The 14253-nt window shown below is 55.7% G+C and overlaps 2 protein-coding genes across 2 annotated transcripts in view; one reads left to right on the top strand and one right to left on the bottom strand.

Annotated features, from left to right (window-relative positions):
• The window catches only part of ASB2 (ankyrin repeat and SOCS box containing 2), a 38349-nt gene extending 37925 nt beyond the window's left edge, over positions 1 to 424 (top strand). The window contains exon 9 of the mRNA XM_007944514.1: positions 288 to 424. Coding sequence (XP_007942705.1) covers positions 288 to 424 — 137 coding nt within the window. The remainder of the gene's footprint in view (positions 1 to 287) is intronic.
• Positions 425 to 4848: 4424 nt separating this feature from the next.
• Positions 4849 to 5814, bottom strand: FAM181A (family with sequence similarity 181 member A). Its single transcript, XM_007944513.1, has one exon. It carries the CDS (start codon positions 5728 to 5730, stop codon positions 4849 to 4851), a length of 882 nt encoding a protein of 293 aa, XP_007942704.1. The 5' UTR covers positions 5731 to 5814.
• Positions 5815 to 14253: the final 8439 nt, after the last annotated feature.

Here is a 14253-nt window from a genome sequence, read left to right as displayed (position 1 = left end):
GACAAGCCTTATAACTTCCCTAAGCCTCAGTTTCCTCATCTGTGCAATGGGGTTTTGGTCCTTATCCAGTCTACTTACGTGGGCTGTGGGCATCAGTGAGGAGTGACAGGTTGGAAGGTGCTTGGCCAGGTGTTTTGGGTTGGCAGGGACTGGAGCTCAGAGCCAGGGGGAGTCTAGGCCCCACACCCTTATGTGGCTCCTTCAGCTGGTGCCTCCCACATGCTGGGGTGGTGGATGCAAACCCTTTGCAGTCAGGGATCCACACCTCTCTTCCCTCCTCTTTCCAGACCCTCCACGACCTCTGGCTCACCTTTGCCGGCTGCGGGTGCGAAAAGCCATTGGGAAATATCGGCTCAAACTCCTGGACATGTTGCCGCTGCCTGGCAGGTTGATTAGATACCTGAAGTATGAGAACACCCAGTGACCGGGGCCATGGGCATGATACAGTGGCATCTCCGTTTGTCTTCACTAAGTCTCAGGATGGTGCTGTCCCCAAGTCCAAGGGGATCTGGTGACAGACGAGGCTGCAGGCTGCCTCCCCTTTGGCCAGGGCTTGAGGTCTTGTGGTCATGAGAGGTCTCTGGGCCAGAGCTCTGGCCACAGCAGAGGACAGAAAGTGTCAAGTAAGAGAGAAGTCATATCTTGTCAGACCAGTGAGTAGATCCCACACTTCCTTTGCCATCGGGAATGGCAGAGACCTCCGATCCTGGGGCCAGAGAGGCCTGCTGAGGCAGGGGGACCAGCAAGGGACTCAGCTAGAGGACTTTTAGGGACGAGTTTGCATTTCCAGGACAACCTCACTGCAGATTCCCGGGTGCCTCTCCCCCTCTTCTCTGGGAAGTCCTCCCCCTGATTCTTAGCTTCTCCCTGAAGATGTAGCCCAGGGCCCCGCAGGGAGGCCTCTGGTCGCGGGGGCTGCATTCTGTGCAATGAACGCTGCATGGCCGACGCTGTGCCCGGCCCAGGCCTCTCACCAGACTCCCCCAAGGCCTGTGGTCCTCAGTGCTGCTCCTGGTGGGAGAAGGGGCTGGCAGGGGTAGGGACAGAGCTCCATGTCACCTTTGCTTGAGATTATGAAAGATCACGGAGGTGTGTCCTTCACTCACCAGGAGAGACCCACCGGCCGGGGGAGAGGGGGGCAGACCTGCTGTTGGTTTTTCTCTCTTGGTTCAATCACCATGGAAACCAGAGCTTTATTGTAAGCGGGTGTCGGTGCCCACAAGTCTCCTGACAGACACTGGGGTTGTCCTGCACACACATGTTTCCTGGCACTGTCTTCATGCGCTGCTCACCCCTGTTTTACTATAAAAATGAGACACGAGGGAAAAAGAAAAAAAAAAATAAAAGTAAAAATGATCTAGATGCTTCCGTGAGCAGAGGTGCTGGAGTGACGGCCTTCGTCGTCCCAGCAAAGGCTCTGGACTTGGGAGTGTATGCAGCTTGTTCCCTTTGTGGCCTCCCTCTGTGGGCTGATGGGCAGGTGAGATTGGGCAGAGCAAGGTCCCAGAGCTGGTGTGTCCCGTTTCTATGGAAACAGTAGGGACTCATCAGTGGTCTTTTCGAAAGTGCTGACAGCCCCCTGAGTCTGGACCACTCCGCAGGGCTGTCGGAGCAGACCGCCTCACCGAGGTGTCCCCCTGTGGCCTCTTTCTGAGCTTGGTCTGCGGGAGTGCAGAGCACTGGGCCCACGTTTGGCTCTGTCATTGGCTTGCCCCTCCACGGCCTCAATTTGCTCATCTGCACAGCAGAGCACGGTGCTGGGTGGCCCCTAGTGACCTTGTGGCTCTGACCTGCTGGGTTTCCATGGAATCAATAAATCCCAGGGTCTGTGTGAAGAGGAAAACACCTGCCAAGGAGCACTTCCCAGCCACGGGTCAGAGGGACTTGGCCACGTCACACCCACTCCCTTGGGGTAAATACGGAAACAGACCCAGAGAGAGGAAGGGGCTTGACTGGGCACACACAGTGGGTGGCCATAATCCCAGGCTACCTTGCTGCAGACGGGCAGAGGCTGCAGGAACCCTCCCTCTGCCGCCGGGGGTGGGGGCGCTCCAGCCGGAGGGCCCAGGCAATGTTCCCAGGCAGGTTCAGCCTATCATCCGGAGGCAGCTGGCTGTTAAGGCCTTGCTGGCTCCCCAGTGTTTAATCTCAGATGCCGCAGCAGGGATGTTAGGCCGGCAGAATGGGCCTGGGATCATTGGGGTGCGTGTGGGGCAGGGTGGGTACCAGGCAACGGAAGTAGGCATTTCATAGATGACCTTAAGTGCTCGGGCCTGATGGGCAGGGGCCATGTCTCCCCAGCTGAGAATTCTCCGCACAGGTCATAGGGGTTGCTGCTCCAGGGGGGTGGCCCTGCAGGAGGTGAGAACAAAGAGGTATATGGGCGGTGTGGGGTGGAGGCCCAAGCCCTGCATTCTGCTTTGACATCACCTGTAGGAAACCCTTCCTGTCCCTGGGACCCCACCTTGTCCCTGGGACTCCTACCCTGTCCCTGGGTGGGGGTGCACTGGGACCATATTTGAGTTCTTACAGTATGCATATGCAGACCTGAGGCCAGACCACCTGGTGAGAGGCACTGCTCAGGGCCCTTCCCCCCTCTCCTCCAAGCCCTGCCCAGCCTTAGTGTCTCAAATCCTTGCCTCCCACCCCACAACTCAGCTGCCCAAAGGTTACTGGCCAGCCTGGGCCCTGGGCCTGCCCCTCAGGGTCACTTCTTGCACCCAGGGCTCCATGGCTTAAGCAGCTTGGTACATACTTACACCATCACTCCTGCCAAGACCCCCACAACCACCACCCTCACTTCATAGCAGCCCAGAGGCTCAGAGACTTCACAGCAGCCCAGAGCTCAGGAAATCCTGAAAGTTGGGCCCTGGGGCAGTTCCACTCTGTGGGCGGAGCTTCGACCCAGTGTGGGGTGTGAGACTGAATAGATGTGCGTTCTGGGGAACGTGTGTGTGTGTGTGTGTGTGTGTGTGTGTGTGTCCCCGCTTGCTTCCACCCTGAGGAACCATGCTGGACAATGTCTTTGTGAAGAGCCTCCTGACTTTCCAGTGAGTGGATCTCAGGTTGAGCCCGAGTGGGCTGTGAATGGGGACAGGCCGGGTTTGGACCTTGGACCCAGGCACGGCGGGCTCAGACATCACCCTAGAAATCCCAACTCCCAGGAGCTGGGCTCCAACTCTGGGGGTGTGGTTGGTTGGATGGTCTGAGCACTGCATTCCTGTGGGGTACACCATCTGTGATCATCATTGAGATAGCATGTGGCAGGACCTCCAGATGCCACTGTGGTGGTTTGTGCAGGGTTTCAGCACTCAGAGAGGTTAAGGAACTTGCCCAAGATCACACAGCTTATAGGCGGCAGGGCCAGGATGAGACACGGTCCAGGGCCCATGCTCCTAACTCTGGACACTTAAGAGGGCCCAAGACACATCAGAATGGATCTGAAGGAGTTGCTGCAGTGACAGACTCTTATTGCTCCTTAAGACCACAGTGGTTTGAGGCTCGGTGTCCCACCTGAGGACCCCAAGTGCTGGATCCTTGGTCCAAACAGCTCTGTGTCTGTGTGGTGGCCTCTGTGGCTCGGGGGGCCTCTGAGGGCATCAGACAGAAACCACCAGAAACCCACCAGCCGCCTGGAGCAAGCAGCCCTTCCGTGTGGACTCATCCAGGAGAACCCAGAGCAGAAACAAACAGCGTGGGAAGGGCCCTTAGCCATCACTGGAGACCTGTGTTAGGAAGGACTGAGTCCACCTCCGAGCCCCAGGGCACAGAGTCCTGTGGGCCATCGGTGATGCCTGCCTCAGCTGCAGAAGGGACAGACGCCTCTCCTCGCTCTCCCTGAGCCGGTCCCCATTTTACAGATGTGGAAGCTGAGGTACAGAGCAGAGAACTGGCCAGCATCCTGCCGCTAGTTTGGCTCGGTGTGTCAGTTACAAGCTGTGGGCTGACACAGTGAGCGGCCGGCTCCCCTGGTGAGCCCGCCTGCGGCCGTGGAGCAAGCTCTGGCCTGTGTGCAGGGAGAGGCCCTCCGGTGGCTTTGCTAGCTGGGCACATAGTCCCATTGCTGAGCTGCCTGGTGTGTGCCAGGTGCTGTGCCAGGCCTGGGAATCTGCGCTCACCACACAGCATTACTCTCTTTTCATTGTTTGCTCTGTGAACATTGAGCCACAGACTATGTTGGAAAGAGGAATGGTTTGGTCAAATACATACTTTGTCCGTAAGGGGCTGAACCTTGGTTTTCCCTGGTTCTTCTCTCTGACTGAGAGCCGGGCAGGACCACCATGCACAGCCTCTGCTCTATAAGCTACAAGCTGAGCTGGAAGATCTCGCAGAGGGGGACTGTTTTCATCCTGCCCTCTCTTCCTACAGGTGGGGCAAGGGGTCTGAAAGCCCAGCCCCTGGTCACACGGCAGAGCTGGGGCCTGTGCCCTGCCCCTCCAAAAGCCAGCTTCGTCATCCCCTGAGCACTTAGGGGCCCTGTGGCCCAGGCCTGGGAACCATTCAAGACACCCAAGAAATGGAAACTGCAAAAGAAATGTGTTTATTCTTTGAACTTTCTTAATATTTACAAGGAACAAAAATAACAACTGAGTCTGGCTTGTGCAGTGGTGGCAGACTAGCACATGGCTTCTGGGTGGGTTGGGCAGGTTTGAGGGGTCATCTGTTGAACTCTGGCCTGGGGCAGGAGGGGTTGGCGGGGCCCAGGGCTGCCTGAGACGTCACTGCCCCATCCTGCCTCACCCCTGGACATAACAGGCCGAGGCCACACCACTGCACAGCTCAGAGGCCCACCACCCCTGTTCACCTTGAAGGGGAGCCTGAAGTGGGGGCCAGGCCCTCCTGGCCAGGCTAGAGGTAGCCAAAGACGTTGAAGATGGGCGGGGGCACAGCTGGCTTGGTGGGGATGGGCTTCAGGACCACTGGACGGTATACCTTCTGCCCCAGGCCATCCACATCCTTGCAGTAGGGGGCTAGCTCCCCGGGGGAGGTTGGGCTGGTCCTCCATAGGCCCAGGCTGGGCACGGAGCCCTGTGGCAGTGCCCCTGGAGGGCCCGGGTACACGGGCTGTCCATGGTACTGGAAGGGGCAGCAGTTCCAGGCGTTGACACGACCCACCAGGGAGACCCCAGGCATTTTGAGTGGCTCCTTCTCTGCCAGTGCCCTGGGGGACATGGGTACTGGGGCCGTCTCGGGCCCCAAGGTCTCCAAGCCCTGGCACGTTTTCTTACTCTCATAGACAGGTCCCTCCCTGGGGCCCAAGGCCCCCTCCAGCCCCATGGGGAAGCTGTGGGCTGGCCGAGGCTCCTCCCAGAAGGAAGCTGGCAGCTGTCTTTTCCTCATGGGCACCTGGCCAGGCCGGGCAGCTTCTGGGTTCTGCCCCCGCAGGGTCTGCGCCTGCTCCCTGGACAGACTTTCCTCCCTGTCAGGGTTTCCCAGAACCTTCTCCTTGCAGCCCCCACCCCCACTGGGGCTGGGGTCGTGGCCGTCAAGCAGCAGCCTTGTGGGCCGGTCCTCAGGGCCCCTTTTCAGGTGGGGCTCGGCTGCTCGGCCAGGGAGGCCCCGTGGGAGCCGGGAGTACTTTTGGGAGAAGCGCTTGAGCTGCTTCTGCAGGTACTTGCGGTGGTCCACGGAGCGGCGGCAGGGCGCGGACTTGTCCAGGGCCGCCTTGATGTCACTGGATGCCAGGTTCACGAAGTTCAGTAACATCTTCACGTCACTGTCAGATGCCATCGCCAGCGCGCCACTGCATGGGGCATTCCATGAAGAGGGTGGGTCCTGCTGGGGGCCGGCAGCTCCTAGGAAGGGCACTCAGCTGACCTGGGGGCACAGTAGGCCGTCGGAGTCTCTTCCAGCAACCACCCCCAATCCTCCCCCCAAAGGCCACATGGCTGCAGAAAGTGGCCCCCAGCCTCAGCAGCCTGCAGCCCTAAACAGAGTCTGGGTAGCTGGGATGCCCACTCCAGCCACCAAGTGGCTGGACACTTGCCGTGAGCTGATGCACCGAGAACCTAATTTAACCTCCTGGGGTCTGAGGCTCAGAGAGGTCAGGCAACTTGCTCAAGGTGGCCCAGCTACGCAGTGGCATTGCTGGCGGGAACATGGCCAACGTGGATAACTTGTCAGCCTTGTCTTGTCTTCTGAGTGGAGGCGACTGTTCCACTTTCTAGCAAGGCCAAGCCCCCTTCCCCCTGGTGGTGCCCTCCTCCCTCCCCCATCCCACCCCCAGCCCTCCCAACACTGTCCCCCACCCCCAGTCGCCACGCTCCACCCCTAGCTCTCACGCAGGACCAGGCGGGACCCCTCTCTGGCACTCAAGTCAGGACCTGCCTCGAGGGCTGGTCACAGGCTGTGGGCAGGGCAGCGGGGCTCCCAGAAAAGCATCTGCAGCGATTTCATGGCTCCTGGGCCACCGCTCCCAGCACCTCGCCCCTCCCCCGGGCCCCAGCCTGCCCCTCGCCCCCCACTCAGCCAGCCCGGCCCCCCACACTGACCGAGGTGCGGCCCGGGCCCCCGCCCACGCAGCCCGGCAGGTTTCCCCGCAGACCTGGCCCGGCCCGCGCGGCGAGCTCCGTCGCGGGAAGCGGTTGTGCAGCCCTGGAGCGGGCTGAATGGAGGACAAGTCCCCGGGGCTGGGGGGCCCTAGGCCAATCAGGAGCGTCTCTCCAGATACAAAGCATCCCAATCAGGCAGCGGCGCCCCGTTCCCACATTCTTTGCCGTCACAAATTGTCACCATGGGGACCATCACAAAAAAGACAGCTCCCAAATGCAATCATTTCCCGGTAAATTTCTACCCTTCAGGCCTGCTCTCCCCCTCGGCCCCATGCCCCTCCTCCCCTTGACCTCGGTTCCCTGGTTTTTCTGGGGGGGGGGGTGCGTGTGTGTGCGTGTGTGTGCGCGCGCACGCGCGCGTGTGTTTAAAGTGTCCAGGACTGAGCAGGGGCTGGGCCCAGCAGAGCTGGGCTCCCAAACCTCCCCCAGAGGCTGCCAGCCTCTAGATGCCATGCTCCAGTGCAGACGGACAATCAGACGGGGTAAGCCGGGGCGGGCTGCTTTCCTTGTCCTTGAGTGTTGAGTGGCTCCCTCTCTCTGCGCCATCCCCCCCCCTCTTTCCCCCTTCTCTCTGCAGACCCGGTCGCTGGAGGGCCGGTCAGGGAGGCTCTCTGCTGTCGGGAAAGGTGGCCGAGGCAGGACTAACGAGGGCCTGGGATATCCATGGGAAGGGAGCCGGAGCTCTCTGGAATCTTGTCTTTATGTTTGCTTCCTCAATTGAGCTGCACAAAGCCTGAATTGCCCATTCAGTGCGGCCGGACAAAAGGTTGGCGTTGCACGGTCCCCTTGCATTTGTAGTCAAACAGTTAGGGACTTAAATCGAGTCGTCATGATGGAGAAAGAGGTGGACAAAGCCCATAGAATTGCCATCAGCAAACATTTTCCTGTGTCATATTAGCCAGTCTCCATGGCTCCCCCTGGCCTGGGGACAATGGCACAAGTTTGCACACTTGGCTACTGTCACCGTGCCAACGCCGGCAGGGCCACAAGCAGGGCTGCTCCGAGCAAGGAGCCCAAGCCGACCGTTGGCCCTGCCCACTGACGGGCCGGAGGGAAGGTGAGGCCGAGGTGCAGAGGGGAGGCCTGGGAATGAGTCCTGGGTGTGGCCCCCATGCCAGCCAGTCTTCCTCCTCAAGCTGTCTTCTTCTCTACGTCTTCCTTTCCTTCCTCTTCCTCTTTCTTCTGCCTTCTTCCTCCTCCTGCCTCCTGGACAGCTGAATGGCAGGTGGTTGATGAACCCACCCATACCTCTATACCAAAACCCGCCCCTGAGTGCTAGACACGAGGGATGGCTCCCAGGAAATGGCCAGGGCTCTTGTCTGAAGTCTCCCACCAGACTGGAGGCATGGGAAGGGCAGAGCCAGGGGTCACCCAGGAGTGATAGGCTCACTCTTCCTGTTGGCTGAGAGGCAGCTCTGCTGGCACCAGGCATCTGCCCACAATGGCCTGGCACATTGGAGGAGATGGCCCAGTGCTGACAAGCTGTGACCCCGTTTAGGTGTTTAAGAGCTGGTGCCATCTGGGAGAAAGCCCTGCTGTGGGGTACAGATGGGCTGAGGTGCAGGTACCATCAGACTGGAGCAGCCTGCGTGGCTGGTCTCCCCTGCCTGCACCCATCCCTGCAGCAGACTCTGCTCGGGCGAAAACCAAACTGCTGTTGTTTCAAGCCCCTGAGACTGGGGGTGGTTTGTTTCTGCAGCAGCACCAAGCCCACCCTGACTGGTGCAGGCAGCAAGCAGCCGGTCGGCTCTGAACCACCCTGCACACGTTGCTGTGTTGTTGTTAGGTGCCGTCGACTCGGCTCCGACTCGTAGTGACCCTGTGTACGACAGAACGAAACACTGCCCTGCACATACCGCTGGAGAGCTCGCCCTGATGCGCGCCACGGTCAGCAGTTTAGGCTCCTGCACTTCTCCGGCCATGGCTCCCCGCTGTCCCCGTAGGGAGGCCTGTGTGTCTGTCGGTCGAATCCCTCCAGAGCCCTCGGAGCCAGCTCTTCCAGCCTTTGCCGCTGGGAGCCTGGCCCAGACTGTCGCTGGCCCCACTCCCACCCTGGCCTCTTGCTCACTGTGCCGGTGCCCACGTGGGCCCCTCTCTCAGGAACACCTCTCTTCTCCGAGCATCCAGACAACCTCCGGCATCTCCACTCGGGTCTCCGAATTGTCTGAGACACCCCATTGCAACTGCAGTTACTTCTGTCCTTTCTGGTGTTGTCTGCCTGTGAGGTCATCTCCTCTTTCTTACTCAGGAATGAGCACCCCCTCAGTGGGTGGGGGCTCTGTGGGAGTAGGGTCCATATCTCTTACAAAGCCTTTCCATAGCCCTTAACCTGAGCTGTTCTCCCACCAAACACATTTAAGGAAAGAGAAGGAAGAAGAAAGGAGGGGAAGAGAAAGGGCCAAAGGAGTGAGAACAATGGAGTGAAGGACCCTGGTGCTTGGGTGCCAACTGCGTGCCAAGAGCCATGACCGTGATCACAGGAGAAGGTCTCGCTCAATGCCCCGGAGAGCTCCATAAAGGGGGGTTATTGCTTTACCAATGAGGAAAACTGAGCCTAGGTTATTTTCATAAGGACTCACAGCAAGTAACTGGCAGAACTGGAGCTTGAACCCAAGCCCGTCTGCATGGAAAGTTGGTGATGTCCGACCACACGACATGCTTCCCTGAGCTGCCAAGTGCCAGGCACTGTCTAAGTGCTATGGGGCTTGAAGACCCGGTGGACTAGATTGTCTGCATAGGCTCTGGGTTCCACTCATCTGTCCTACCACCAGAACTTGCCTCTGAACTTGTAAAGCAGGACTATGGCGACTGCAGCTACAGGAGATCAGTACAGGGTAGAGGAGGTAGCTGTGTCTTGAAGGATGGTGGACTAGGGCCTGCTCCCTGGCTCCGTGCTGACCTGGCCTCTGGAGGCTGCCTCTGACCCAGAGCTGGGGAAGGCTCCTCATGGTGAAAATTATACTTCCCTCCCCAGAGCTCTGCCACAGCTATTCTCTCACTGTGGTCCTGTGTCCGTGCAGTTGGTGAAGTGTACACCTGGAGGCAGGCCTCAAACCTTTGGTTCTCAGGCCCACGTCAGGGCTGCTCAGCCAACCCTCCCCTCACAGAGTTCTTTTAAGTTCCAGCTAGAGCATCCTGCCTCCAGGAAGACTTCCACCAACTGCTAGCATGATTAATAACACTCTCTCGTGTCCCTACATTCCTAGTTTCAAACATGAAGTCTAACCTCCTTAGCTTAGAGCACAAAGCCCTTTGTAATCTGACCCCTACCTATCTCTCCATTCTGACCTCCCACCACTGCCCCTCATATTCCCTTTGTTCCAGTCAAACTAAAATATGTGTTGTTCTCTGAGTTATGTTATTTCATGTCCAAATATGTGTTAGTGTTCTTCAAAGAAACAAAACCAATAAGATATATATATAGATATAGATATACACACACACACACATCTATCTATACCTCTGTCTATATATGTAGACACATCTATCCTATATCTACAGCTACCTATATCTATACATACATCTATTTATATGTATACATACATACACACACACACACATATACATCTGTACATACCCACATATATACACACAGAGAAAGATTGATTGATTTTAAGTAATTGGCTCACATAACTGTGGAGGCTGGCAAGTCCAAAATCCATAGGTCATGTAACAGGCTGGAAATGCCAATGGAATATCTATGTTACTGTCTTGAGGCAGAATTCCTTCTCTCTTGGGAACCCTCCATTTTTACTCTTGAGGCCTTCAACTGATTGGATGAGGCCCACCCACATTATGGAGGGTCAACTGATTGTAAATGTTAGTCACACACAAATATATCATAGCAACAGCTAGACTGGTGCTTGATCAAACAACTGGTCATGTTAGCCTGGACAAGTTGACACAGAACGTTAACATCATAGTCCACCCCTTGGCATCCAGACACATCTCCTTAAACCATACTTAATCTTCAAATAAAGATAATAACAAAGTCACACTTGCACCTAACATTATACAGCTGTCCTGGGTACAACAGAAAATGCACTAACCCTTTCCCCAGAAGAGGATACAGAGTTCTTGGGTGGTGTTCACTCTTCTTCTCCTTGATTCCCTGTAACAGAAATACCATGATATCAAGTTAACACATCATATGTTACATGAGAAAGAAGAGTCAAGAGAGGGAAGAAAACAAACACTTGCTCTCTAAAAATGTGTGTGTATGCACACACACATTCATAACACTGAAGAAATAATAATTAAGCAGTTACAGCCCTCATTTTTGCAACTGGTCATGCGGTCCTGCCTGGTATGTATAGCTACTTTCTTCTACTGCCTGGTCCATCTTCCTTTGCCCTCAGCAAGCACCTCAGCTGGTTGTGGTTCTTTACCTGGTGGGGTGAGCCAACTTCCATTCCTGGAGGGTCTGGGCCATCAGTAGTCCTGCCTGAATTGGGTTGTTGTAGCTTTCCATTGACTTTAATCACAGGACGTGGTAATACTAAGAGATGCCCTATCTTTTATTTCCCACCAAGACGGGACTGCCAGTCTTCCAGACACACTCTTCCTTACCTCTGTTGTGTAGTAACAGCTCAGTTTCCCCTTGGCCATCAGGATCAGTCTCACCAGTGCAATGCCTCCCTTCTTAGCCCACTGGTTCAGAGGCAGGAGGAGTTCAGAGTGGCCAGCTCAGTCTTAACTTGCCCTTGCACATACTGGCCAACCCGCCCTACCCTAATGCTGCATCCTCGCCTCCAGCCTGGCTGGGTTTGCTCCTAAGTCCACAGAGGACCCACTGTGCTGCTGTGGTCTCTCACCTGTCTACCTCCTACCTCTGCCCTGGATGAGGAGCAATTTGATGGGGACCTCTGTGTCCGGGGGCTACCACAGAGTATCTTCTCACTAAATGTGTCATCAGTTACATGCTTTGCCCATTCCACAGGGTACCATCACTTGGCTAGTCTACCGTAACCAAACCAGTTGCCTTTGAGTCAACTCCAACTCACAATGAGAGTTGTGTCAGAGTAGAACTGTGCTCAAAGAAGAAGTGGCTGGCTTTTGGGGAGCAGATCACCAGGCCTTCCTTCCAGAGCACCTTTGGGGAGACTCGAACCACCAATTTGCTGGTTACCAGCCGAGCACGTTCACCATTTTGGGCCACCTGGGGACTCTGAGGTGGGCTTTGTCTTGAATGAACAGCCAGGTCCTGCCCACCCACCCAGCGGTGAAACAGAACTATGCCCACACTTTCCTTGGTTTCCCACACGTCTGTTGGGAGCCTCCCATCCAGAGTCTCTGGATGTCACCTGACATTATCCAAACTCTATGTAGATGGCACCTGAAAGCCAGGGGAGGCCATTGGCAATGGCCCAGGCAGGCCACGCCAAGAAGGGCTGAGGAGGTCACCTGGGACAGTGGGTTTTCAGATGGTTTTGAAGCAGAGAAGCCCATTAAAATATTCTGTGGAAGTCCAAGGCATCTGGTGGCGCAGTGATTAAGCACTCAGCTGCGAACCAAAAGGTCAGTGGTTCAAACCCACCAGCTACTCCGTGGAAGAAAGATGTGGCGGTCTGCCCCCATAAAGATTATAGCCTTGGAAACCTTATGGGCAGTTTTACTCTGTCCTCTAGGGTCACTATAACTCGGAATTGACTTAACGGCAGCGGGTTTGGTTTTTATGGGGTGGGAGTACTCTATGGAAAACAGCAAGAACAACGGCTTAGGAGTATGGACTTGTGTGATCCACTCAGATGTACAATTTCCACTTACTTTGCCAACAGTGAACGGGGAGGCTGCTTTGATGACATCAAACTCTGAAATCGGGGTCATAGGTCAGTCTCACCACAGCCTCAGCACCCCATTTATTTTCTAGTTTTGGTTGCAAAACATAGAAAACTTTGATTTACAGAGATAAGCAGCTGGAAGTGGTCATTTTTTTTTTTTTTTTAATAAACCCGTCTTGTGGTATCATCCTCTAATGAAATCACCCCAGAAGCTTTATTATCTTGTCTCCATGGGCTCACTTGACTGTGCAGGTTAACTCTTCACAGCCTGGTGTGCAGCCTCCAGGTTCACATGCATGCAAGAGCACATTTGTTCGTAATCATGGCTTTTAGAGCTTAATGTTTTAACATCTCTAAAAAAACATTTTAATGGAAATGTCATACCTCTAAATGCAGAAGGACTTTCTTTTCAGAGAAGATTTCTGCAGCTCTTCAGAAATTGCCGTTCCAAAACATAGACTGCCTTATCATCACAGCAGAGTCCCTGCATGGCGCAAACGCTTAAGGGCTTGGCTACTAACTGAAAGGCTGGTGGTTCAAACCCAACCAGAGGTGCTTTGGAAGAGAGCCCTGGAGACGTGCTTGTGAAAGGTCACAGCCATGAAAACGCTGTGGAGCAGTTCTGACACACACGGGGTCACAGAGCCAGAAGCAACTTGATGGCACCTGTTGTTTTGTGTGTGTGCCGTTTCAGATGAAGACAGTGCGGTGCAAAGAGTCGCCCAAGGTGGCCGAGGAGGTAGAAGCAGGACCGAGCGTGCAACCCCGTCCTCCTCCCTTCTGCCAGTGGTCATTCTCACACACAGTCCTGATAACACAACATTCAGAGCTCGGTCAGTGGAGCGCTGGCCTCTAACTCGAAGCAGGTGATGCGTATTGCGTCCTTTGTTTCCCAGGTGCCACAGTGGCTCCCTTTACCGGATGAGGAAACCAATGCACAGAGGAGCTGGGCGGCTTGGCCACCCAGTCATGATGGGAGTGTCTGGTTGGGATGTGGGCAGCCGGATCCAGACCCTCGGTCCTGAGCGTCATGCAGTGCTGCCCTCTGCTGACAGCTCCTCACCAAGGAGCAGGACAGACTTTGCTCCCTGTGACACAGACACACCTGCTGCCATGGTCCTGGTGAATTAGGCCAACCGCTGACCTGGAGCACACAACGGCCTGGCCATGCTCCATGGACGAGTGGCACACGCAGACATCACAGGGTGGCTTACGTAACCCCTTTACATAACCGGAGTGTTTCTCTCAGAGCCTGGCCCAAGGCATGCCATCAGCTGTAATCTGAGCAGACATGGTTCATGCTCCACGGCGTGGAGACATCGGCTCAAGATGAACCCCTTCGGCTGCTGGGCCGAGGGCTTCCTGATGACCAGTGGGTCCTCAGCTGCTGGAGACTTCCTGATGCCCGGACCAGGCACGTCCCGGCTCAGTCTCTCAGCCCCCGGCTGCAGCCCAGTGGCAGTGACAGAGATGACTGTGCATCCAAGCCCCACATTGGAAGTGGGTTCAGCCACAGGAGAGACACTGGCTTTGGATGAGATCTCTGAGCTCTGGCCACCCCGCCTCTGCCTTTATCAGGGCTGTGTGATCTCAGACTAGTCACTTGCCCTCTCTGGGGCTCAGATTCCTGGTTGGATTAGATCAGCAATTTTCCTACCAGACATTTTCTTTTCTTTTGAATTTTGAATTGTGAAGTATTCCCTCCTTTCCTTTTTTTTTCCCAAAAGAAAATGTCTGACCAGATCAGACATTTGTGTGAGCTGGTGTGTCACAAGCCAGCCTCACTGTGAAAATGGTGTGGCAGGGGCATCTGAGCTCCACTAACTTCATGAGGGGCAGAGAAAATCACCACCAGCATCAGCCCCGAGCTGAGAGTCTTCACTGCGAATGAGTGTTCAGTTTCTTCACATGGGCTTCTGCAT

Source organism: Orycteropus afer, unplaced genomic scaffold (assembly GCF_000298275.1).
Source record: "Orycteropus afer afer isolate SDZICR_OR568_19922 unplaced genomic scaffold, OryAfe1.0 scaffold00127, whole genome shotgun sequence".
Taxonomy (NCBI): Eukaryota; Metazoa; Chordata; class Mammalia; order Tubulidentata; family Orycteropodidae; genus Orycteropus; species Orycteropus afer.
The sequence above is the reverse complement of the archived record's forward strand: the minus strand, read 5'-3'. Positions and strand labels throughout refer to the sequence as shown.